The 27,520-nt window shown below is 38.0% G+C and overlaps 1 protein-coding gene across 2 annotated transcripts; it reads left to right on the top strand.

Moving 5' to 3' along the window:
- Positions 1 to 485: 485 nt before the first annotated feature.
- rps6ka5 (ribosomal protein S6 kinase, polypeptide 5) lies at positions 486 to 26,291 on the top strand. Of its 2 annotated transcripts, XM_056767833.1 has the most exons (17): positions 486 to 759; positions 2,523 to 2,594; positions 2,684 to 2,902; positions 4,617 to 4,732; positions 5,287 to 5,388; positions 7,785 to 7,868; positions 8,084 to 8,187; positions 8,337 to 8,487; positions 8,665 to 8,826; positions 11,088 to 11,213; positions 13,193 to 13,326; positions 13,418 to 13,511; positions 15,274 to 15,444; positions 16,457 to 16,648; positions 17,587 to 17,746; positions 17,837 to 18,000; positions 22,190 to 26,291. In XM_056767833.1, the coding sequence occupies exons 1-17, from the start codon at positions 690 to 692 to the stop codon at positions 22,463 to 22,465; spliced, it is 2,397 nt and encodes a 798-aa protein (XP_056623811.1). In that variant the 5' UTR covers positions 486 to 689; the 3' UTR covers positions 22,466 to 26,291. The 2 variants fall into 2 exon arrangements, with proteins under 2 accessions (XP_056623811.1, XP_056623812.1); XM_056767834.1 differs by lacking the exon at positions 16,457 to 16,648.
- Positions 26,292 to 27,520: the final 1,229 nt, after the last annotated feature.

The following is a 27,520-nucleotide window of genomic DNA, read 5'->3' as shown; positions in this document are numbered from 1 at the left end:
TTTACACAATTTACCAATAAATGTACCTAATATTACCAGTCTGCCACAGCAACAAAAATAATTAAGGTGATGAATTTCAGTAATTCCATTCCTGAAAAAACAGTTATTCATAACATATAATTATTAATAATATGCTAATATCAATGCCATTATCATGTAATTTATGTTTAATAAATCTTTTTAAAAAACAAATTTAGTAGGAATTGCTAGTTTGCAGTATAATTGCATTAATTGCTATTATTATGTATTTAACAGTAATAAAATCAATAATTAAATCTATATAACAGTTTGCTAATCCATAATATTAAAAAGTCAATAAAAAGCAACCTATTTGAGCCTGACACTCCATCGTTTCAACAATAAATGGTTAAAGTAAAACTGTACGTTGCAACAGACAATGATTGACAGCCGAGAGTTCAAATAGAACAGCTGTATTTCTCCCACTAGCTTCAGTGGGCGTGTCTTAATGGTCTCGGCGTGTGTATGTCTAGTGCTACTGTAGTACTTTATTGCCCGAGTGCCCTTCCCACGAGAATGCAGTTATTGTCATGTACAATATTTTTCCTTAGGTTGCTTTATAGCAACAACTACGCGTATGCGATCGTGCTGTGATTGACTCTGTTTAAGTGTTGTGCATTAGTGTCGTGCCGCGAACGGAGGAGAGGGTGCGCGCTCCTATCAGGCGAGTAATGCCGTCTACGATGGAGGGCTCATCGGGAGAAGGTGACCTGTTTACCGTGAAACACGAGCTCAGAAACGGTAAATGACATCCAGTCCTGGGTTTTCATTAAGAAACACGTCCTCCACTTTGCTCGACTGAAAGTGATTTCATTATGGCATGACAGAAGATGTAGTTTTAGTGATAGCGGGCTAGCTTGTGTAAGACACGAAGAAGTGCTATTGGTACAGTACAGGGATATATCGATAAGTGAATCCCCGAATTATCCATTATGCCGGGTTACTCTGTGATTGATAGGTTTATTACATGTGCTATTTCGTAACGTATTATAAACTTATTTATATTTATAATTTAAATGCATGTTTTGTTATGACAGATAGACTATATGTATTGACATTATGAGGAAATGATTTGGGAAGTGTTTAACAGCCTAGTGCATTTATTATGTGTCAGTGGTGTAATGAGAACTCAGTCATCCTTGAGTCCAAAGAAACCCAATTACTTGAGCTAATTTAATCTCAGGGCCCCAATGAACTGTCTCGATATAGTAAATGAAGTTACCAGGTTAGAGATCATCACTTGAATCTCTTCTTAAATTCAGTATCATCGAACCAATCCATTCAGTTTCATCTAACCAATCCATAGTGACTAGTAGTTATCCGTTGGTAATGATTTAAATGCAAGTTCACCATGAAAATGAAAATATGCTGTTGTTAATTAATGAAATTATTAAAATGTACAGTATATTCTGTATATACACTGTGCAGATCTCATTTACAGTGATAATTACAATATTATATTGGCAAATGGCCACCATGTTCTCTAGATCAGTGGTACTTTTGAGTCACAAACCATTTCTAGGTCAATGGTGAATGCAAATATTACAGTGCAACCTGTTTCCTCTACTTAGGCAATGTAATCCAGATATTAGAATCTTTAATGAACTACTATATAAATGAGAATGGTTAGTTAGTTGTAAAAGGGGTCATATGACATGGCTAAAATGAACGTTATTGTTTATTTAAGATGTAATGCAATTTGTTTACACGATTTAAGGTTAAAAATCGCTGTATTATTTTCACATACAGGCATGTTTGTATCTCCTCTTTGCCCAGGGTGTCTGAAACGCACGTTTTTTTTTACAAAGCTCATCGCTCTGAAAAGTGAGGTGTGCTATGATTGGCCAGTTAACCAGTGTGTAGTGATTGATCAAAAAAAGCAAGCATGTGATGGAAATGTAACGCCTCTTACCATATTTGGAACGTCAGGCAATTGTACTGACAGGTAGCCCACCTTACTTGCAAATAGATTTGGGTGGTCTTAGTCAACTCATACCACGAACTGATGTAGATTTCAGCTTAACATCCAATCAGAGGATGTGGTTACAATATGTCCTTTCCAAATCAGATATTTTGCAAAAAAAGAGATACCACAGGGACGTGGTGTGCAGTTCTGAATAAGATGCATTGCTATTGTTATGCAGTGAGAGGGTATAACAGCAGGAATGTGTTCACTTCACTGGGCACGCTCATTGGCATACGTGACCTCACTTCAGGCAACATGTGACCAGCTTGACCTGTACATGCTCATTCATTATTGCTTCAGATTTTGCCTGGGCCTGTTTATAAGCTACATACTGTATTTATTTATAAATAGCTGCACATTTAAGAATTTGTCACTTTTTTTATATAATATTTCATCTTGCTGATGTCACCCATGTTGAAGCTTAAATAGATAGTCTCAGATCAGAATAAGATTTCCCAATAGTTATAAATATTTATAAATAACGTGATTTCTCATCCATGTAACTTATTCTGATAAATATGTTTGAATCTTTCCCCAGCCAATCTGACGGGTCATGTTGAACGTGTTGGCATTGAAAACTTTGAGCTGTTGAAAGTGCTGGGAACCGGAGGTCAGTGATAGTTTAAATAGCTTAGCTCTATGTTCTTTTCTTATCTTTACTTCTACTCCAATAACAAATCATCATTCTCCTCTGGGCAGCGTACGGCAAGGTGTTCTTGGTACGCAAGGTGAGCGGGCACGATTCAAGTAAACTGTATGCCATGAAGGTGCTGAAAAAGGCCACTATCGTGCAGAAGGCAAAGACGACGGAGCATACGCGAACAGAGAGACAGGTCCTTGAGCATATCAGGCAGTCTCCTTTCCTTGTTACACTTCACTATGCCTTCCAGACGGAAACCAAACTGCATCTCATTTTAGGTATCTCTTTTGCTCTCTGTCTCATGCCTCGCAAAAATGCATATTGCGGTTTAACTACATCATTTGACAGCGTGCAATCGTTTGTCTTTTACAAATAAATTAAGTTGATTTGCAGAAACAGACAACTCAGTTGTCAAAACTTGTGTTTTTTATTGTGATATCAATTAAACTGCAGTTGTGTTGTGTTGGGTTGTGTTGATAAAGTAATAGGGTTAGGATTAGCCAATTTATTGTAACATTTACATTTAGTCATTAAGCAGATGCTGTTATCAAAAAGCGACTTACAAAGAGTTAGGGAAGCAATAAGTGATATGTCATACAGGAGCAATAATACTATAGGTGCCATTACAAAGTTACTGGTTTCAACAAAAGCAAGATCAATACCTGTTGAGAGAAAGAGAGAGGATTTGAGAGGACTTAGAGAGAGTCCTAACGTTACCCTAGCTAACTAACACAATACAAATGTTAAAATAGCATGTAAAACATTTTTTTTGGAATGTTTTGAGCAAGTATGCAAAGAAATGCCTCTATTACATCAAATCTTTTTAAAATAAACATATTGAAAATAATCAAGTTTTTATTTAGGACCTCCTGGGTTTTTATTCACTTTAGAAATGTTTACAAGGCAGTACAAAGTGCACCTTATATGGGATTGTTTCAATGCAATCAATATTCTCTGTTTGTTACAAAACATGACACATGCTGCTGTACACACTGTAATTAAACCAAATCATATTTACTGTCATATTAAGCATCACATTTATATGAATTTAATTGTTTTAACTACGGCAAATGTTACTGTAGAACTAAAATTAATTGAAATCCTTTCATATTTATATTGGATATAGGTATTTTATATGATATATAGTTAATTATAATACATTTATATATTAATATAATTATAATTAAATGTGGGTAAATTATTACATCACTTTTAAAACCCAGGAGGTCCTAAATTATTGTTTTTTTTGTCAACGTTTGTCGTTTACATATAAATTCAGTTCATTTGCAGAAACAGACAACTCAGTTTTCAAAACTCATGTTTTTTTTGTGCACGCCAAGTAATATCAATGAAACTGCTGTTGGGTTGTATTAATTAAGTAATAGGGTTAGGGTAAGCTAGCTTAGGGCTAGGGTTAGGGTTACATTTACATTTAGTCATTTACTAGACGCTGTTATCCAAAGCGACTTACAAAGAGTTAGGGGAGCAGTAAGCGATACGTCATACAGGAGCAATAATACAATATGTGCCATTATAAAGTTACTGGTTTCAACAAAAGCTAGATCAATACCTGTTGAGAGAAACAGAGAGGGTTCGTGAGGATTTAAAGAGAGCCCTAATCTAACCCTAGCTAACTAACACAACAAAACACAATAAAAACATGATAATAGCATGTAAAATGTGATTTTTTAAACATAATTAAACGTTATCTGTTTTTGCAAATAAACTCTTCATATATTCCCTGGTAAGTGTATAGGGAATGTTGAACACTGCATAGAGACCCCTAGAATCATATCTTGTCGTTAGTGTTATTATAATGAAAAGCTGAAGTCTATATGCCACTACAGGAAGCAATGGTTTTTGTGGTAGCGATTGGTCTCGATTTTGTCAACATCAGCATTAAAACAGGATTTCACAGTAACTGCAAAATACTAGGTGTTTTTGAAATATTAAAACTAATAACTGTTTTGTTTTAAAACTCTTCAATTGCAGACTATGTGAACGGAGGTGAGCTCTTCACACACTTGGTCCAGAGGGTTCACTTCAAAGAACCAGAGGTTACATTGTACAGCGGCGAAATTGTGCTAGCGCTGGAGCACTTACATAAGGTAAAATTGCACGCTCATTTGCACTCTTATCTCCTCATTTCTTTTGCAGTTCAGCAGCTCATTCAAGAGAACAGCCAAAGTAGTTTCTTCCTAATCTCACTTCTTTTCACTCCTGCCTACTCAAATCAATTCCTCTCTGCTAGCCAGAGCTGGCCGAGCATGACTGCAGTGCTTGAACATTTCTCGAAGGCTTTGTTTACAGAAAAGGGAAGAGAAGGTTTTTTAATGCATGCTTGTTCTGTACATAGCAGAGTCAAGAGAGTTGCCCGGGGGCCAGCACACGCTTGTAAAAAAAGGACCTTGACAGTGAGATTAACAATGTTTTGGTTCCGTCTCTTTTCAATTTTTTATCATGACCTATTATGTTGCCATGTATTACTTATTAAAGGGACTGTACATTTTCCAGGTAAATGCCTGCATTTTATGAGCTCAGAAAAGCTGAGGAACAAATAATTTTGGTAAACACAGAAAAGCAGATGGTATTTAAATAACATGAAATTGTTGAAGTACCGCATCTAAAGATAGAAGCTTCTTCGTTCTTGTTTATTTTTCAGCTGGGAATCGTCTACAGAGATCTGAAACTTGAGAACATACTTCTGGATTCAATTGGTCATATCGTGCTGACGGATTTTGGCCTTAGTAAGGAATTTCACGAGGTGAGTCGTGAGTTACAGTACATATTTTTCTGTTTGCAGAATACAGCCAAACATTTTGAATTGCAGCCTGTTCTCCTGAAGATTTCCTGTGGAATCATGCTATGTTTGATCGAATCCATTGGGCACAAAATCAGACCTATGTTCCCTTCAAGCACTTCTGATGGTGGTCCGAGACAGGAAAAAAGTTAATGCAAAAAGCATATTTAAAAATGTGTGGAAAGCCGCTAGAGATTTCTTGAACATGAATGAGCATCGCTTTAACTACAGTCAATCTGCAATTCCATTGATACTTAGTGTGGAACTGATGTAATGAGAAATACTCTACAATTCAGATTTACTGCAAAATTGGATTTCCAGTTCATTGCAGCACCACACAGAATTGCTAAAAAAATCTGTGATGTTTTGCCTAAATCGTCATTATTTTCCAAAGAGCGTGTGTATGAATTCTATCCTTTCTAACGTTATAGTTATGAAAAAATTCACATTGCAGTTTTCCAGCTGTTAGAGCTAAACGTAATAAATTGTTAAAATGTGTAAAAAAAAAACACTGAGATACTTGCCTGATCAGGATGGTAAAAAATATTTCTGATACATCATGACCTCTTGATAATTATCATTCTGGTGAGGTTTGTAAAATTTAGGGCTGCAAAATATAGTAAAATGATCAAAACAACACAAATGTGCATTTTTTGCAATATGCACATCACAGTGGTTTGCAATGACTGAATAATTTTGAATAATTAATGATTAATGTTGTTTCTACAATAGAATTAAACGGACAAACTGCTGTAAAGAGCGTGTTTTGTAAATACGTAATCTCTTTGCCTTCGGCAAAGAAGCCTCACCACTAAATGCTGCTAAATTTTGTACACTTAATATTTGAATGGTTTACGTTATTAGGTAATAAGAAGTAAAATAGTCTAATAAAGAATTGAAATGTGGCGGATTGGATGGTTTTCGGAACAGAACAGAATTTCTTTATAAAGAACAGCACATTATACACTGCAGGGGTCGGCAAATGGGGCATTTCTGCTCAGGTGTTTGTAGGCTCTGACCAATAGAATAAGTTTTGCTTTGTTGGAGAATTTTTTTATGGAACATTGGGTTAGTGACAACTACTGGCAGGTGATAAAAGGAATACAACTTTTACTAGAATTATAGGTCAAGAGAGTTATAAGTATTTTACAGCTTTGCTGTTTAAGAACACCAAAATACTCTTTCAGAAGAAGTCTGCCTCTTTTCTTTGCTGACGAAATGATTGCTGAGAGCAACCCAACTTCAGTCATATGCAGGTTCTGGCGTGTCTTGCCAGGGATGTACTGTTTGACTTGTTACAATAGTTCACTATGTACCTCTAACCCTCCCATATGTAATTACAGCGAAGGCTGTTTACCCAAAGCCGCAACTGTTTATCATGCATGTATGTTCTTTTTTCTGAAAGCTTGAATTTTATTAACTCTTTTGTTTTTCTCAATCTGACCTTTGTTAACAATCCATTTAAGCCAGAATTTATTTTACAAGTGTGGTTTGAAAACAGGCCTTTAGCAATTAAAACTTTATAGCGTGCAAATAAACCAAAACATAATAGTAAATTCATTTAACAGAAATCTGGATATTATGAGATGCAATAAATAAATGCAAATGATTAATGAACTTTCACATAAAAGGGATGTGTGCCTGCAGCAACGGTAAGCATGTTAAATGCTTGTAAAATATTACAGATGACTGTTCCAGATGTTTTTATCTAATTTATTCCATTAATAGGCTGCATAATTTCAAAAATAAGTTTTGCCCAGTTTATACAGCACAGATGGTATGTTTAATTTTATACACAATAAGTGCAGCAATTAATCATTCTAGTATGATGAATTGAGATTCTTAATTTATATTTTTCTGTTTTATATTGAACAGTTTAACATTTACATTTATGCATTTGGCAGATACTTTTATCCAAAGCGACTTACATTGCATTGTATTATACATTTGTTTCTGACTATGTGCAATCACCTGGGATAGAACCCATGACCTTAGCGTTGCTAGAGCCATGCTCTAACCTGCTCTAACCACTGAGCCACAGGAAAGCCAAGAGTTTAAGTTTGTTGCAATGCTAATGTTACTAGGGAACATTGTGAAATCCAGAGCCTAACCTTCGAGAAAAGTGGGAGAAATTAACCACGCTTAAACACATAATTATATTCCAATAACATTTTATGAAAATGTAGTATTATTGCATTTATGTGTCATGTAAATGCATTTATCCGATTACCATAACCTTTGCTATTGAAATATTTGTGTTACTATAAAGGCACCGTGTCTACACTGGATGTGAGAAGTTGTCGTGAGGCGAAACAACAAGATCACAGCCATTTTCTGATCTGCTGCTCTGTTTTTTTTAGGTAGAGAGGACTTATTCCATCTGTGGCACAATTGAGTACATGGCCCCTGAGATCGTAGCTGGTGGAGAGTCAGGACATGACAAGGTAAATTAAAAACCTCTCTCACTTCTGCACAGTTTTCCTGTTGTTCATGTGAGTCGTGATATCGAAATCGTTCTCTGTTTGAACGGTCTGACATTTGGCCAACCACGGTAGACAATTGAAAAAAAATGTGACATAAAAGGTCCCAAATATATGCTCATACATTGTAATTATGTTTTAAAATATAATCTTCATTTGGAATCTATGTCTTCTTACAGGCAGTGGACTGGTGGAGCATGGGGGTCCTGATGTATGAGCTTTTGACCGGAGGGTCTCCGTTCACTGTTGATGGCGATGAGAACTCTCATTCTGACATTGCAGAGTAAAGTGCACACACAAACACACACACACTCAGTGCTCTGTGGGTGCATTTTAAGACAATTTTATTAAATAATCCTGTTTACCAATTTCACTTTGAAGCAGTATTCTGCACTTTTGCGGTACATATTAAGGTTTCTTTTGTCCTAACAGGAGAATTATGAAAAAGGATCCTCCATTCCCAAAAGACATTGGGCCCCTGGCCAAAGACATCATCCAGCGACTTCTTATTAAAGACCCAAAGAAGAGACTAGGCTTTGGGCCCTCGGGGGCCCAAAATGTGAAAAGCCATCCATTTTACCAGGTATGAGAAAAATTTATAATATAATTTAAGTTAAAATTGCCTTAATCTCATCTGAGAAGAGCATATTTGTTCCCCTTGTCATGTCTTTTACCTTCTATAATAGCTTGTCAAGCCTATTCAGGTACATTAAGGCTTTGAGTGACAAGCAGCAAAAAACCTTTCCTTCTGTTGAGTTAGAAAATGAACTGGGAAGATTTAGCCGCCAAGAAGGTTCCAGCTCCATTCAAGCCTGTCATTCGCGACGAGCTGGACGTTAGCAACTTTGCAGGGGAGTTTACAGAGATGGACCCGACATACTCCCCGGCAGCACTTCCAAACAACTGTGACCGCATTTTTCAGGTGAGATTCTATACGTACAAATGATTCATTAAAGCTGCAATATGTAACTTTTTAGTTACATAAAACAGAAGACATTTAAGCAAGTGAATAAACAATGAATCAATCACAATGGTAAACTTATAATAATTTATTATTTTAACTGTCTGGTCAGTTTTTGGCAAAAGTTTCAGAATGTAGCTTTAAGCATTCATTTAAATATTAATATGCATCTAATATGTATTTAACATTAAAGAAAGGGAAAAAATATGATTTGGTAAAAAGGACAAAGTACAATGTATAAGAAAATGTGTTTTTTATTATGGAAATATTATATTTATTTATAATCTAAAATGTCTATTTATAAAATAAAAAACTAATTTAAATAGAAATCGCACAGAAATAAAGCATATATTCATCACAACAGTCTTTTGTCTATTTAGAAGTCAGCATTGCATTTGTCGTGTGTGGTATTTTTTTAAACTAAACATTTTCTTCTGAAGTTGCGCTTCAGTTTACCTTCTAACCAACTACATGCTATTTTAAAATAGATTATCAATAAAAATGTCTGAATAAAAGTGTGGAGACATACATTTTTCAAAGCTAGACATCAATATTGGCCACTACTATATACTGTAATCAACATAAATATTTTTCTGTAATTCATGCATGGTTTCTTTAGTTGGCAGTGATGACCAAAATTTATTCCAATTGAAGCTTGAGTCAAAACACATTATGGCCTGGATGAATTTATACAGAACGAGCGGACATTTGACGTTGGGTTAGGAGGTATAAGTGTTCGGTTAACCCTCCATTATTAGTACGCAGGAAGTATCGAGGTGGATGTGGGCAATTTAGCCTCTTCTAATGATCACTTACGCGACGTGAGCCCGGCTGTCTCTGTTGGCATTCAGATGAATTAGAGAGCTGTTTTGAGATGTAATTATGGTGATATGGAAATGGATTCAAGCATCAGATGTGAATGACTATTTTTGATGCGGCTTGATCCATAACGTTGCCTATAGCATGATGCCAGCTGAAACGGGAGGCTGCGAAAGAGATGCTGTTTATGATTGCCTTCTGAATCCTTCAGTCTGGCAGATCAATGCTGCCATTAAACGGCTCTATCGTGGAATAAAAGGTCGGCGTCTGCGAGAACAACCATGTCTGGCTCAATTACTCCTTCAACCTTTGATTACCAACTTCATCTTGGCTTTTCTGAGTGTTGCCTTTCATGTGCACTGGAATTTTGATCCTTCGTAATTCTCGAGCGGTACAACTGCGGAGACGTCTGTGATGATGATAACTTTTGAATCGCTAGCCCCCACCATCGTCCTCTTCCACACAGACACATATAAACTCAGCCATCCCCTCAAACTCCTCACAAACTGAAATTAAGCTGCATTAGAGGACTGTGATAATTTGAAAAGCAGGGCAATCAAATACCTTGGCTTAGCAATTAAAAACATTTCAACCATTCATCTCCTCATCCTTCCGTCCAGCCAGCCACTCCTCCGGCCGTGTAGCGCACACAGCTGCAGTCTGGCCGTGTAAGTGAGGCATGGGCTGTCGGATGCTTTATTTAGATGGGACTAAACTAACCGGTGCACAGGATGTAATCTTTGCAAACAATATCACTGGAGTTAAAAGACATGAGCAAAATGAAGAGATTAAAAAGGCTGTGGGCTAAGTCCAGCCTTACCTTCTTTGATTGCATGTACTAAAGTCAGTAAAGTCCATTGTCTAGGTAATATTTAGGGCTTATTTTTTTTTTTTTTTAAATATGGAAATTACTTTGTTTTATCCAGGTAATGCATTAAGTTCTTGTGTGTAACTGGTCGGTAGTTACGTAGGAATATCACTTGTAGCGGAATATATGTGTGTGGATCTATACACAGGCTTAATGTAAATATGCTCCCTGATTTCTCTGCTGTCCTTATGAACTGCTTTGGCAACACAGTATTTCATCATTTAAAAAAAATAAAGTGTATTTCTATTTCCTGAAAAACAGCGAATTTCGACATCCAAGGTTTCCAAAGGACCTTCAAAACTGCTTAAAAATGCAGAGTGAATAGAAATGATTGCAAATCCACAAAAATTCAATTATTGAAACTGCACAGAACAGAATGAAACAATTATGATTATAAAATGTTTGCATACTTATTGCTTTATTCAGTATGCAGTGATGGTGTTATAAGCGACCCTAAAAGCTTTAGTATTTGCTCTGCGTTAGTTCCCTCTTCACCTTTCTGTAAGAGTGTGTTCATAGAGGTTTTTATCTACAGGGCTATTCCTTTATGGCCCCCTCCATCCTGTTTAAGAGGAATGTAGTGATGGATGACACCTCTCGGCTGTGTGGAGGGTCAGAGAGGCCGGGCTCTGCTGCTGTTGCCCGTAGCGCTATGATGAAGGTCAGTTTTTATATTTCTGCCTTGTAAAATAATATTTCAACATGCTATAAAATACACTGTAAAATATTGCCTGGATGTTACAGCGTTTAATAGTATTTTCAGTAAAATTTTGTAATCAAATGATTATATCTAGCTCCCTGTGAAATGTTTTATTGTAAAAAAAACGGCTACATTGTGGAATGTTTTTCTTTTATGGAATAAATAGCACTTGAGTTTTGCGTTTAAGTTTTTTTTTAGTTTTGCAATCAAGTCACTTTTATGGTGATTAGTGGCTGGGAACTTTTAATGAATTTTCTCTCAGCCAGTGTCATAAAAGCTTTCCTGTAGCTCAGTGGTAAGAGCATTGCGTTAACAACGCAAGGTTGTGGGTCCGATCCCAGGGGATTTCATATACCCAAGTATAAATGTATAGGATAATGGAATGTAAGACGCTTTGGATAAAAGCGTCTGCTAAATGCATAAATGGGAATGCAAATAATGTGACTGAATATTAGTTGCTATTTTACATTGAAAAAGCGTAATAACTGATACCTTAGACCTAATCAAAACTTGCAATCTATGTATGTTGTCAAACAAATAATTTTTATTTTACCTAAGCTTTGTTGAAAATGGTATTGTGGGGGAAGTGGTTGTTTTCTCTGGTAAAATTGTATTTATGATTGTCAGACATCAACATGCACTACACAAAAATACTGCTGCATAATTTATTCATACCACAGTGCATGCTGGGAAAGAAAGAGACAATTGTAGCACCATGGACATCACACGAATACAGCTAAAAAGTAAATGTTAAACATTACTCTAATACAGGCACCAATCACTCAGATTGTACATCACAATGCTGTTTTACACACAACGCTCTAGGTGATTCTCACCAAATCTTGGTTTCAAGATGTCAAATATTATTTTCTTAAAAACTTTTACTTCAACACATTTCCTTTTGGTTCATAAAAAAAAGTATGACACGTTCAAAAGCAGTAATTTAAACACCTTTACTGACAGTTTAACAATTTTTGATAATGTATACGATAAATGGCCTTAAAACGGTCAATCCCATAGCATGTTTTACAAAAAAAAGCAAAGTCATGATACCTAAGCAAGTTTGTATTAATCATACATAATAAGACTTAATACCTCAATGAATTAAGTATATTTTAATAGAAAACTATAGATTAAAAAAAAATACAGAAGACTATCTCTATCGGTAAAGTTGCGTACACAGCGTGACAAGTGAAAATAGGTTGTTTGCAGCTGGAGGGCTGGCAGTGACTTGTAAACATGAATCTGCGGTAGGGAGGAGCTTAACAAGGTTTGAAGTACCTAAACAAAGGCTAAAACCCAAAATTCTGTCAAACCTTGCTTGGAATATACACTAGCTGCTGTTAAAAGAACAAGTACTTTTTAAAGGTGCTGTGTGTACATTTTTTGCTGAATTTAGCGGTGAGGATGGAAACTGCAACCAACCGCTCATTCACTGAGAGAGAAATACGTATTTACAAAATGTTTAGGGCTACTGAAAAAACATCATGGCGACATGTCAACAACATTCCATATTCCATCCTGGGCTGCATGTAGATAAAAGGAGGTCACTCTAAGGTAAGAAAAACATAATGCTTCATTATGTGAGGTCTTTATACACCTCTGAACAGGTAGTTATGAATATTGTATTGCATTTCTATCAGTAGATCCTTCAAAAATGTACACACTGGTCCTTTAAACGGATACATAAGAAAATCTGGCGTTAAACGTTTCTCCCCCCAGAAGTCCACATTTATGTTTTGTCCTGCACTTATGTTTTTTTAAGATGACAACTGGTGTTTTAAACTTTTAAACTGCTACAAAACTTTAAAACTCTTTAACACCAATGCTACCTGCAAAAAAAGTTAACATGCAGCCCTGCATGTAAATCTAATTGTTTTGGGTTCAAGAAATCGTCAACTTTTTTGCCGACCTCTCACATTCTGACGCACTGCCCACAGGACTCTCCGTTCTACATGAACTACGAGATGGACCTGAGAGAGAATGCACTGGGTGAGGGAAGCTTCTCCATCTGCCGAAAGTGTACCCACAAGAACACCAGGCAGAACTATGCAGTGAAGATTGTCAGTAAAAGGTAACATCTAAGCAGCCTTCTACCAACAGTCTTTCAGATGTATTACATGATGTATGTGAAAGTGATTTTAAGTTCTTTTATTTTTCTGAAGGATGGAGGCACTGACACAAAAAGAGATCGCTGCTCTTAAACTGTGTGACGGACACCCTAACATAGTGAAGCTACATGAGATCTACCACGACCAGGTATGATCTCAAAGACTATGCTTGTTTGCCACATGGTGACTGTATGAGGCTTTAATATGCACAAAGATGTTTTAGGTTTCAAAGAACTGGGCTACCCTAAATAAGTCTGAACCCTTTTTGTACTCATACCTGCCCCAGATTTTACTTCCTCTTGTTAAAAAAAACTTTAAAACTAACCCTCTGGTATGCTATAATTTAAGATGACACAATCAGATCCAACTGCACTTACCTTCTGATTCACTCTTTTATTGTTTTTATTCTTAAAAAAACTCATCAACTGTGTGTGAGAATTAACTTCTCTCTTAAAGTATTTTAAGAATAGGTTTTTTAGTAAGGTAAGTGAATTGTCACATCCATAATGGTCAACATTCCTTGTAAATGGGCACATGAAAATTTAAATATACTATGTTATGTTCTGTAAAGAGCTATCTCTTCTCCATTTTTTGGGTCTTATTGCTTCTGTTTGCACATTTTAATTCAGGGAAATCCTACAAAGTATGTTGTCTCTAAAAACGTGCATCCTTTTTGTCACATCCAAAAAACATTCTCTTTTAAAATAGAAAACCTGTGCATAGCATGATTTCTGTATCAACAGGGGTTTAGTAAAATATAAACAAATGATTCAATATATTTGCAACAAATACATTGTTTGAGAATTTATATTTCAAGTTTTGACTGAAAATGTCACATCCATAGCACTGAAATTCCCCATTTCTTTATGATGATCAATGGTCATTTATTATGCAAACATTTAAGCCTTACCCTACAGTATTTTGAAGCATATTTGGTCTTCATATTTACACAGTTTTACTAAATTTAAATGCATTGCAATTTCCTTTTCCTGTTGTCTTAATGTATAGTAATGAGGTAATGTCTTTTATGTTTATTTATGCATTGTTGCCGGGGAATTATTAGATCTTTAGGCATGCAGTGTGTCTGGGTTTGTGCCCGACATCTTGATTTTCAGTCCTATTCATTAGTGTGATAAGCCGGAGTCAGTTGGTCCGCTCTTTAGACCTGAAAAAACGTGTATAAGTGTGGCGTGTGCACGCTTAACAATTGGAGGTTAGCAACCCCCACCTTCTAAGTGCCATGCCCCAGATGAAAAGCAGAGGTCAGGGTCTTTGTTCCTCTTTATCAGGGATAATGAGAGATGTTAGCTTGCTCTTTTTCGTTTCAATTTATCTTTCGTGCACATACACACACTTGTACACTCATACGCTCCTTTCTCGTCTCATCCCGCCTACATACAGCATACAAACACTTACTCTGCCGTTCACTTATTCACACTTATTCAAAGTATAATGAGACCAGAGCCCATTTATAAAATCATCTTAAATCCTAGCTTTTGCCAAAAGATACTGCAAGCCCTTCTTGAGTTCAAAGGCGGCATTTTCTCTGTCTGCCTGTCATTAAATGTACATCTGTGCCAGGAGAGAGGGCTTTGCACTTCATCTTGGAAAGTCTACCCATCGGCTTTGTGTAGTTGTGATTATATAGCATTCCATGGGGTTATTTTTACAAATTACATTTTGGGATGAGCTGTCTTATATTATTTTAAGATTTCGCTGCATTTATCAGATAGATAGATAGATAGATAGATAGATAATTATTCAAAGTGAAACGAGTTATAGATGTGATGCGTCAGACTCGAACCTGACTCGCCTAAGTGAGCACCAAGGCTTGTTTTCATAGCAAGTTTGTCAACATGCTGGAGCTCTTAAATGCAAACGGTTGTTTATGCATGTTTGTGTTTCTGTAGCTGCACACCTATCTGGTTCTGGAACTGCTGCGAGGCGGAGAGCTGCTGGAGAGGATCAGGAGAAAGCAGCACTTCAGCGAGACAGAGGCCAGCCGCATCATGCGCAGACTGGTGTCTGCCGTTAGCCACATGCATGACGTGGGCGTGGTGCACAGGGATCTCAAACCAGAGGTACAGGATTCTCTGCCCCAAAAACTGTCATTCAATTTTATATGACACAGCTCTGGATTTTACACATGACTTAAAGCTAATGGGCCCCAGTGTACTTGTTTGACAAAACTGGTTTTCCAGATGGAATACGGTGATAAAATTTGATATGTGCTAAAGGAATAGCTTATCCAAAGATGAAAATTATCTCTGAATTTTCTCTGATGCATCCTAGCTCTGTATGACTTCTATTTTGCAGCAAAGATAACAAATAACAAAAATATATTGAAATGCCATCTTACTATTTCTATAAAAGGACATGCATAAAAGTTATCCAAATCACTCCAGTTAATAAATATCAATAAAGTCTTACAATAAGGTTGTATTTGTTAACATTAGTTACAAACGTTAACCCCCTAGAATCCCTAAGGTTAAATCGTATTGTACCATGGATGAAACAGTGGAATGCTTACGGGGTTAAGTATCTCAGGTCATGTTCATTTCAACATTTACTCATTCTTTTTTTTTTTTATCAACTTTAACATTAGTTAATGAGCCATGAACTAACATAAACAATTGTGCTGACAGTAACTAACATTAACAAAGATAAATGCTGAAAAATTAATGACAGGATTGTGAGAGAAATAAATATTTTAAGTATATTTAGTGATAAGATAATTGAAAAAAAGCAAATCTGAGCAGAAATTTCAAATATGGCGACACATTGATAACTTTGAATCTTCAAGACATGCAAGAACCAGTAAAGTTATCAATGTCACATATAAATTGACATGACATCATTTAATATTAAATTGTATAAAGATTATCTTGGATGGCATAAACGTAAATAAATAATGAGCTTTTTATTCATTTTTGGGTGAACTATTCCATTATATATACGGTATATTTAAATTTGTGAACAATTATATTATAATTATATTACTATAATAATAACAATTAAGTTAATTAAGTCAAATTGACAGTTTTGCTGCCAAACTGGTTTAGTATTCAGATTTATTTTCTTTTCTCCACCTAGAATTTGCTCTTTACTGATGACACAGAGAATTCAGAAATAAAAATTATTGACTTTGGCTTTGCGCGGCTCAAACCCCCTGACAATCAGCTCCTGAAGACCCCCTGCTTTACACTTCAGTATGCCGCCCCTGAGATCCTCAACTACGATGGTTACGATGAGTCATGTGACCTCTGGAGTTTAGGGGTTATTTTGGTAAGACAAGTTGATAAGTATGCTGATAATGCTGGTGTTGTTTTGAACAGTGATGGCATAAAAAATGAGTCTCAGCTAAAATAATAAAGTTACATTCAATTGGGGGAATGCAACACTCAATATCAATTAAAATTAACCTTGATCGAAAACAATTTTAAAAACAATAAAATGACAATCAAAATGTCAGGATTCAAGATTATAATAGTTTAATAAAATGAAAGTTTTGAAAGCATTTCTGTTTACTAAAATTACAATAAAATATTGGCCTACATTTTTTGGGAAAAACTTGAAATATATTTGTTTTAATGTTGCCTCAGAAATAAACAGATATACGTTTAAAGCACTAATATTAAAATAATACACAAAAACAAATAAAAGCAACATAAAAAAACAAACAAATAAATAATAATAAAATGACAAAGCATATAACAAAATTGCTAAACTTTTAATTGATAAAACTAAAACAAAATCTATAATAACTATTATACTTAAAATGACTATTATCAGTTACATTTATCATATGTTTATTTAAATTGTTTATATTTCAAATCTGTGGTTATTCCTTTATAACTTTTTATAATTTATATAATGTGGTTTGCAGTTCGCTGTTAATGTATAAAATTAGCTTTAAAAAATGTAGCATATAGAAAGCAAAACATTAAGGCAGGGGTGTCAAACTCCATTCCTGCAGGGCCGCAGCTCTGCACAGTTTAGCTCCAAACAGCTCTAAACCACAGAAGTTTCTAATAATCTTGAAGATGTTGATAAGCTGAATCCGGTTAATTTGATTAGGGTTGGAGCTAAACTGTGCAGAGCTGCGGCCCTCCAGGAAATGAGTTTGACACATGTGAATTAAGATGTCTCAGACGTTAGTAAAAGCATTGTTCTTCCACAACGCTGCATGTTTTAATGTTCTCTATTGTGCTATTTTGTTGCAGTACACCATGCTGTCTGGCCAGGTCCCCTTTCAGTGTCAGGAGAAGAGTTTAACACACACCAGTGCAGAGGAGATCATGAGAAAGATTAAAAAGGGAGACTTCTCTTTTGAAGGTGAAGCCTGGCGGAACGTCTCCAGTCAGGCAAAGGATCTGATACAAGGTGGGACTGAAACAGTTGAAGATGCATTTTGTATTGGAATTATTTTATAAGATCTAAAATGTGTTTGTGCATGGCCCACATATGTTACAGAGCTGCTGACAGTGGATCCTGACAAGAGAATCAAAATGTGTGGCCTTCGCTACAATGCCTGGCTGCAAGATGACAGTCAGCTCTCCTCCAACCCTCTTATGACTCCTGACATCCTGGGCTCATCTACCGCCTCGGTGCACACCTGTGTCAAAGCCACCTTCAATGTAAGAGAGGGAAATGCTCTACTCTTACGAAACCTGACAAGAACATGTTTGGGTCATATTTTAACATAAAATGAAATTGTTTTGTATGTAGAAGAAAGATTTAAAGGCCTTTTTAAAAATCATTAAAGAGTATATACAGTAACTAGGGATTTTTAAGGTCCTACTTTGGTTTATGGAGTGTCCAACAACAAGTTTATGTACATAGGTGTAAAAACACGATTATTTTGTAACAATAGACAGTTATTCTTAACTTACTTCTTGACTGACCCTCAAATGATTAGTTTGGCAATTCATCTGTTTATTCCCCTCCTTTCCGCTAGCCTAGTCTGATGTTATTGGTCAGATGGTCTAGTTCCCTATTGACACTTCACTCGTACTGCGTAGCAGGACGCTATGGGGAAGACTCCTTTTTCTCCGATGACTGAAGCTTTACAATAATGCAGTGAATACTGCACGGCCATTGGTGCGTGCAAAGTAAAACGTTGCATCAATGGCAGCGAAGCTGCATGGACCTATGGTGATGGCGCCTGCCAAAAGGGGCGGGGCTTATGGCTATATAAGCAGACACATCGCCGTAGGGTCCTCAGATCTCTTCTCCTTCAGCGACGAGTTCTACCTCGCCACTCTGACTGTTAGCTTCGCCGTCGGAAAAGCACTGCAGCGGACTAAATTCGCTGGTTTTCAGCAGCGCTTGTTCCTTTTCCCTGTTGCCATCCAGCAAAGCTTTACAAGGCAAATTACCTGAGCAAATTTCCTGCGACTTTGTTGCAAATGCCGCGCCGTCCCTGTCACTTGTGTGGGGTCCGCCTGCACGCCACTGACGCTCACGGCGAGTGTATCTCATGCTTGGGAGCTTCCCACGCTCAGGACGCACTCTGAGAGACGGAATGCCCTCACTGCAAGAGCATGAGTCTCTCCTCTCTGCGCTTGCGGATAGCATTCTTTTCAGAGAGCGAATGCACTCCTTGATCCCTCCCGATTCACCCCCCACAGGGCTCTGCGGGGACGAAGCAGCGGGGTAGAGGAACTAAGCGCTAGGGGAAGTGCGGGCTCAAGTCCTCTCGGCATGCCTCGTCCTCTCCACAGAGAGAAAATTCACCGGTTTGTTTCTCCCAGGCAGACCAGTGTCCACCAGCATCCGGAACCATCCTGAGACCGAGGTGAGGAAGAGTAAGGGACCGTGTCTCGCTGTGGCTGGACCTCCTTCAAAGAGATCTCTTGTGTGCGCCTAAGCACTCCGTTCTGTTCCGGGTGCCGGCTAAAATGTGTTTTTGTTTCACAGTGTGAAAACCTGGTCTGTTCTAACACCCACACAACCCACCGCTGTTATAGCGGGCACTTTAATAAAACACAAACATTTTCAGAAAAAGAGCAACCTTCCTCTTCCACTGTCCATGGAAGTCAAGCCCCCAAAAGGCTGCTTACATCCCCAATGCTTTCAACCCCTTGCCATACGGGCCGAGGCCTGGCGGGCCAACCCCAGGGTATCGGAGTGGGTGATGGGGATAATATCTCAAGGATATTCACTCCAATTCACTCTCCGACCCCCGCGATTCCGCACTGATCACCTACCTGAGTGCAGAGCGCGAATTCGCACGGAGTTGAGGAACTTACTGGACAAAGGAGCCATAGAACCGATTCCTCCAGATCAAACCAAGTCGGGCTTCTACAGCCAATACTTCCTTGTACAGATCCTCTCGCAAATATGCCCAGGGGACTGGTTCTTCTCCCTGGATCTGAAAGACGCGTACTTCCCCATCCAGATAGCTCCCTGTAGTGAAGTAGGGGGGACGAGACCGTGAGTCGAGGCGTGTAAAGCTGACGCTCGTTATCACTCACGCACCGGTCTGATATCACGGAGGTGATCGGGAGCATAAGAGGACGAGCAACCGGACTGTCAATGAGAGAGGACCAGGCCTGGGTTTTAGTTGTGGTTTGTGTGGGGCTGCCGGCTGTCTATTTTCTATTGTTTTATTAAACGTTTGAATGTTTGCCGGTTCCCGTCTCCTTCCTTTCTAAAGGACTTTGTTACACTCCCCATCACAGACGATTCTTGAGATTCAACCTATTTTTCAAGGGACAGGAACGCCTTGGCCCACATCTGGCCCAACCGGCACTTCTATGCCTTTCCCTCGATCACTGTTATCCCACAGACGATCAGGAGAATCATAGAATAGGCGCACCTAGTGCTGTTCGTAACCCAACTCTGGAAGAACCAGCCTTGGATTGCGGAATTGTCTCAGCTGCTCGTAGCAGCCCCGTGGCCTATTCCCCTGAGACGGGACCTCCTCTCTGAGGCAGGGCTCTGCACCTTTGACCTTGACGGGAGCCTACAATCCTCCCAGAGAGTGTCATGAACACAATATCACAGGCTAGAGCTCTATCTACAAGACGACTCTATACCCTTAAGTGGTCTGTCTTCTCCGTCTGGTGTGCAACTCGTGGCACAGACCCAGAATCCTGTGACATATCAAAAATTCTGTCCTTTGTGCAAGAGCTGTTGGATAAGGGCCGTGCCCCCCTTCCACACTCAAGGTTATGTGGCAGCAATCACAGCTTCCCATGGCCCCATAGCGGGCCAAGGAGTGGGAAAGAACGACTTGATTGTTCGCTTCTTGAAGGGTTCCAGGTGGCTACGCCCTCCTCGCCCCCTCACTGTTCCCATATGGGATCTACCCACTCTGCTGAGAGCTCTGAAGGGTTCTTCCTTTGAGCCTCTGCAGTCCGTGGACCTCCGTTCCCTAACGCTTAAAACCGCTCTGCTTCTAGCATTAGCATCGGTAAAAAGTGTGGGCGATCTCTGTGAGCCCCTCCTGTCTTGAATTTGGGCCTGACAATTGTAGGGTAGTCATCAAACCAAGACATGGTTACGTACTTAAGGTGCTCTCTACTCCATTTAGAGCACAGGTAGTGACAGGACCCGGAGCTGCTCTGTCCAGTCAGAGTGCTTAAAATTTACATTGAGCGTTCTGCCCCCTTCAGATTGTCAGAGGGTTTCCGGTCACGAAGCATAGACTATCTAAATGGATAGTTGAGGCTATCGTGCTGGCATTATTCTTCCTTGGGCCTTCAATGCCCCACGGGAGTTAGGGCCCATTCCACTAGAGGTGTCGCCTCTTCCTGGGCATGGTCTAGCAGAGTCTCTATAGCGGATATTTGTGCGCCGGCTTCGCCTTCCAGATTCTACAGTCTGGACCATCTGGCCTAAGTGGCCCGGGTCCTTTCTGCTTATGATTACACTGCTGGACCGTGGTTGCCCTCAACCACACCGGCACCTAGCACATTTTGGGACGATCGACCGGATTAAGACACCTATTAGATTGGGTTTTCCGTCTTCTGCAGGGCTTCCCTGCCTTATACCTATCCTCAAGCCACGGATCATCTGGTGTTTTTTGTTCCACTTGTAGCACGGCTGGATTATACTGGATCCCCATAGTGTCCTGATACGCATTACGAGTGAAGTATCGATAGGGAACGTATTCTGTTACTAACGTAACCTACTAACGTTCCCTGAGATACAGGAACGAGTAATGCGTTCCTAGCCGTGCTTACAAGCTGCATATGGTCGTTGCTTCAGTTGAAGTAACCTGAGGACCCTACGGCGATGTGTCTGCTTATATAGCCACAAACCCCACCCCTTTCGGCGGGTGCCATCGCCATGGGTCTGGGCAGCTTCACTGCCATTGGCGCAAAGTTTTACTTCGCACGGACCAATGGACGTGCAGTATTCACTGCATTATTGTAAAGCTTCAGTCATCGGAGAAAAAGGAGTTTTCCCCATTGCGTCCTGCTACGCAGTACTCCTTCGCGTATCTCAGGGAACCGAGGTTACGTTAGTAACAGACTGTGATTAGTGTACCGCTCATAAGCTACAGTGTTTGGGGGAGAAGAGTGATGTTTTTGCGGGCAGTCCTAGCAAAACGTAGGTGGGGACTATATGTAGTGACGTAACTTTGTTATTCATTCACCTTCGGATTTACAACTTGGCAAACTGCTTACTTTCAAACACGGCAACATTACACACTATATGAAATGTCATTTTCATGATCTCATTTTCAAGATTTACATTTTAGTACAAAACATTTCTAAATTATTGTAATAAGAAGTATTCTGTAATTGTAATAAACCATTGAGAAAAAAGGTAAAAAAGTAGCTCTATACAGTAGTGATACTGTAATCTATTCCCCAGGCCTTCAATAAGTGTAAGCGGGAGGGTTTCAGACTCCAGACGGTGGACAAGGCACCTCTTGCCAAACGCCGGAAGATGAAGAAGACCAGCACTAGCACAGAGACCCGCAGCAGCTCCAGCGAAAGCACACACTCCTCCTCTTCCTCACAGTCTGAGGACAAGACGCTGCTGGGTGGAGAGACGGCCATCATCCCACAATCCTCTGTGAGCACACCTCTCACTCTGGGCCATGATGACGATAATGAACCCCGAACTGCCTTCACCTTCACAGAGTGAGCCTGTGTGACAGACTGACTTCCCCCAGCATCCCCTTCTGTCTCCTTCACGCTCTGGGCCTACAAAAAGTGGCACTAACTCCGTTGCTAGCAGTAGATGCACGTTTTAAGCGCTGAAGATGTGGCTGGAGTAAACTTCACTCTGAAGGCCACAGAACTTTGAGGAGCATCAACACCCTCTACCAACAAGGAGGTCAGCCTCTGCAATGTGTAGAAAAACCAGGGTCTGTGCTTCTGGGAAAATAGTATGAAATACAACCAAGAAAGGAATACTGTATGTATGCTAAAATAATTATATTTAAGAGGAGATTTATCATTTATATGGACTTTTTATGTATTTGGTATAGAAGAATATATAACAGTATGATGGCTTTGTTGCGTTTGTCTCATATATCTAACTTCAATCTTTGACTTTTCCCGAAGTAGCAACAGTTGGATAAAAGCTTCAGTCTGAGCATTTCATTGTTAAACCGTTGACACTTAACAATAGTTTGTTTCATATTTACACAATGTTTGAGTTTTCAGCTAAAACATTTTTCTCAGGTTTATTTTTGTTTTAGGCTTAACTCACTTTTAAAGAGTTGAGGTCAAAGCCACCTGTTTAATGAGGGAACGTCAATATACAAAACATTTGTTAAAGCGTTGTTCATTCCAGTAGTCTAACGGTCTCTTTTGCTTTCGGCTAGACATGTTGCCTTGGACTTACTCTGATATTAACTTTAGGCAGAGCGCAGATAGATGTTCAAACTAAACATCTGCCTAACACGCTAACATACCTTTTGCAAGACCTTTAAATGACTGCAAGCCGCACTTAAGCTTAATATCAAAGCGGACTGCCTGTTTTAAGATGTCTGTGGTTTCCTGTGTGTTGGACCGTTTTGTTTTTCCTGTCCTGTGTCAATGACTGATGCTTTGACACAGGCGATGTGGTAGAGCCTGCGGTTTTAAAAACGACACGCTTGCATGTTTTTCCTGTTTGCGTCCTCCTGCTAATTATGCGGTTATCAGCGTTTGTAGTTTACTTGATATTACTAGCTGATCTTTTCGGTGGCTTTCTCAGTTGAAAGGGGATCGTTGTATATTTGGCCTAAATAAACCGTATGTTTTATTTAACGGAATGCTATAATGGTTCACTAGATAGTATTCGCATCAAGGACTACAAAAAAAGGGAACTAACCTCAACATTGCTATGCAAAAGTTGTAATTTTCAGATTTTATGTTTGTATTCATATCCTTACAGAACCTTATGCATTACAATATATTGATGCAAATCAGGTCATCCATGCAATTACAACTGCCATTGAGTTTGCAGCTGCAGATAAGCTTGCATTCCACCCCCAAGAGGAGAAATCACATCAGCGTGCTTTTTAATGGGGTAGGACCTGCTCAAACACGCTTAAACTGGTGCTCGTGCCCACTCGAACCCGAGCGGAGGACAAGAGCAATAAGAATAGCAGGAGCTTGGCTCACTTCCACTGCGTTCGGCTTCTTCCCCATCACTGTCCTCCTTTAAGCTCCCTCATTACTCCATCTTTTGTCTGGGTGTATTAATAGAAGCGGGGACGGAGGCGGGAGGCAGAAAGTCCTACATTGAACTCTGCTCTGGGAGGGAGGCATTATTACATGGTTTGCCGTTCGTCCTTGAAGAGTTTGTCTAATTGTTTCCCCGGGTCGCATGATTATTAAAGAGACGGAGAAACACAGAGCTGGTTTTACAGTCTGATATAAAGAAGTCTCTTTATTTTTCTTGTTAGCTTTTATAAGATTAAAGTCCAGCCATGTGGGTTTCTACTAATTCCGTTTACTGTTTATAGAAGTGGAGTGAGCATGTCTTAAGCGTCTTAGCCCTTAAACCCAACCTTTGATCTGAGCACTTCATTTTCTTGCTCTGTTTTAAATGCTTTTCAATTTTCTGGTTTGGATTTTGAGAAGTAACAGAGGGACCCTGCGTGCATGTATCTGTGATAGCAGTTGGTGCGGACAACTTATCTGGGTGCAAAGTTGGCTTGATTAGGCTTTTAAGCCCCACCTTGTTTTTTAAGGGGTTTCAATATGAAAAGTTGAGGTTGTGCAGAGATTTAAATTGTGTTGCGGATGTTGTGGAGTTTTTCTATTGCGGAGAATCTAGTTGAAAATTTAAACTGTGGTCTGAAATGTAAAGCTTTATATTTGAGATTTCAGACTAAATAGATTTTTGTCAGAAATCCAACTTCTTTGATATAAAATTGTAAGAATCTGACACATACTTGACACATTTCACTCCAAAACTGAAAGAAAAATATCAGGATTTTAAAATAAGGTTCTGTTTGATTTATGACATTGTCATGATTATTAAGCACAAACTCTTTTTACATTATTCTAAATGATTCTTTAAGTGGTATAAACAAGCATTTGCAGTTAAAATCCTTGAACAGGTCCACATTTATAATAGATTATAAAACTTTTCATTTTACCCAAGTCATACTTTGAAGCAGTAAAACTTACCGCAAACTCGAAGCTTTTAACAACACACGCCTAGCTTTAATTTTCTTTGTTGAAGAGACTTCGGCCTTTTGAGATGTTTGTTAAAAAAAGTGTAGGTACATAACATTGGGCTTCCTTCATCCAGCATTTACTGATCTGACACACATTTCTGTTTTTACACTTCTGCATGTAATTCTGTATGTTACAGTGGTTATAAAACAAGAATCCGTTCTAAAGACTTAGCACAAACCCACTGGTTATTTACATTTTCCGTCTATATCACTGTGACATCTGTTTAAGTCATGACACAAATGGACAGCATAGAAATGGACTTTGTATCATGCAACCGCAAAAATGAGTAAACACAAGCATTCCTACTGTGTGAGATTGTGGGGTAGACAGTTAAGCTGCAAATGACTTGGTTTACGAGAAATTTGTATCTTTCAGGTGTTTCAGAAACATTTACTCAACTTTATGTACATTTAAGATTGAAACTCAGTTTGAAAAAATATATCAAGTGTGTGGCTGTTCCTACTTTTCCTGTCCAGTCCTTGAAACACAAGCTGGTTTAAATTGCAAAGAGAAATTTCCATTAATGGAATTCAAGAGATTTTTTAAACTTAGTGTACAATTAAAAACTGCCACCAAGGGGCGCTGTTTACACAGACTTAGGCAGCCTGTTTGCTTTAATTGTCAATTTACTCAGAAATACTTGAATATGGGATTTATATAACAGTCTCTACAGTCTAGTAGTCCTCACTGTGCACTTGATGTTTAACATTAAACATTATGATGCCAGATTTCAACCTGGGATCCGAATGGCTTACACTTGCATATTTTTAGTTATCGTTATCTAGCTGGGCTAGAGTTATTCTCGCATTAATTTATTTAAACTGAATTATTAATAAAGTGTAGCTTCAAGCACCAAATTAACATCATATTTATCGTCATTTTAAAGCTATTCCGTTTATCTGCCACACAGTATGACACTGAACCTGTTTATTTGTTTTTCAAATTATATTCTATTGAAAGAAGAGGACACAATATTTATGAAGGTTTTCTTATTTTCAATGATGGAAAATATGTGGTTACATCAGATCTTTGTGTGTTTTGGAGTGTCTTGCATGAGTGTTGTCTTTGCCGAGTTAAATCAGCTTTGTGTGATGTCAGCGAGTGCCCTCCTGTTATTAGACATTAAATAGTCTTGTTAGCCGCTGTTTTCCTGTTTGTTTTGTGATTCAAAATATGTCTGAGGTGGGTATTAAAAAAAAGAAGGGCTTTAAAGTTTGAATACCTATCTTATTGAACAAGAGTAATATAATTTGAATTGTTACAAATGGAATAAAACGTATACATTTACAAAATGTGTGTCAGTGTTTTTACTTCCTTAAACATACATTTCCTTACTTCATATTGGAATATAATAGAAAGCTTTATTGGGGATTTGTTGCCAGTTTTGGGCATTATTAACAGAGCAGTGCACCCAAAAATGACAATTGTGTCTTCATTTACTCGCCCTCGAGTTGTTCCAAATCTGCATAAATTTCTTTGTTGTGATGAAAGCAGAGAAAGATATTGGACGAATTGAAAACCTAACAGTTCTTGGCCACCATAGTAGGAAAATCACTTTATAAATGTCTTTGTCCTGTTGAACATAAAAGAAGATATATTGAAGAATGTAGGGAAGCAAACAGTTCTGGGGCACTTTGACTACCATTGTTACATTTCCTACTACGGTAGTAAATGGTAGAATTTTTATTTGTGAGTGAACTGTCCCTATAATGTTAGTATATATTGCTATAGGTTTAAAATGATTTAAAGCTCTAGAAAAAGTAAGAAAGTTGTAAATTAAGATAAGCTTTTATTTAGATATGTTTTAAGAATTAAATGTTTGAAAAACAAATCAGGGCTGACATTTTAAATTTGGCTTAGAGAATTAGCTAATGTGTTTCCCTAGAGGACTTAAGGTATAAACTGACAAAAAGACCCAAAACATTTAATAAGATATGGAATCCAATAAAATGATTGATTGTAACCTTGAGTTATAATTAAAGTTGAATGTTGGATGCTCTTGTCTTTAACATTTTTTTTTTGTTATATTGAACTTAGTGAGAGGCAAATAGGATCCTTTCATTTAGATTTTTAACTTATTTTCAAAAATATGTTACATTCCAGAAAAATATAATTTCTTATATTTTTTTACGTTCTCATTTCTGATAAATGATGAATTGTATTTTTTATTTGGCAATTTGCAATTTATTTTTTTAATGACTAGCAAATGGTACTGTTTAAGTATCTTGCCGAGAAATGTTTTGATATATTTCATTAGACCTATGTTTTATTACAAAAATTAAATTAATTGTTATTAGTTTGACATTTATAACATACAGACTTTAAAATTGATCAAGCTTACTTTCATTCATGCAAGTCTTTTTGACAGAACAGAACATCACCTAAGCACTACAGTACAGTAAAAAATAGATCAAACTATCAATGAAAATCCAGATCACTTCATACATAAGTCATTGAGTAAAAGGGCGTAAAAATACAACACATTTCCAAACTAGAAGGAAAAAGGGGATTGGCGCTAAAG

This window comes from Triplophysa dalaica, chromosome 15 (assembly GCF_015846415.1).
Source record: "Triplophysa dalaica isolate WHDGS20190420 chromosome 15, ASM1584641v1, whole genome shotgun sequence".
Taxonomy (NCBI): domain Eukaryota; kingdom Metazoa; phylum Chordata; class Actinopteri; order Cypriniformes; family Nemacheilidae; genus Triplophysa; species Triplophysa dalaica.
This window is presented reverse-complemented; position numbering and strand designations above follow the sequence as displayed.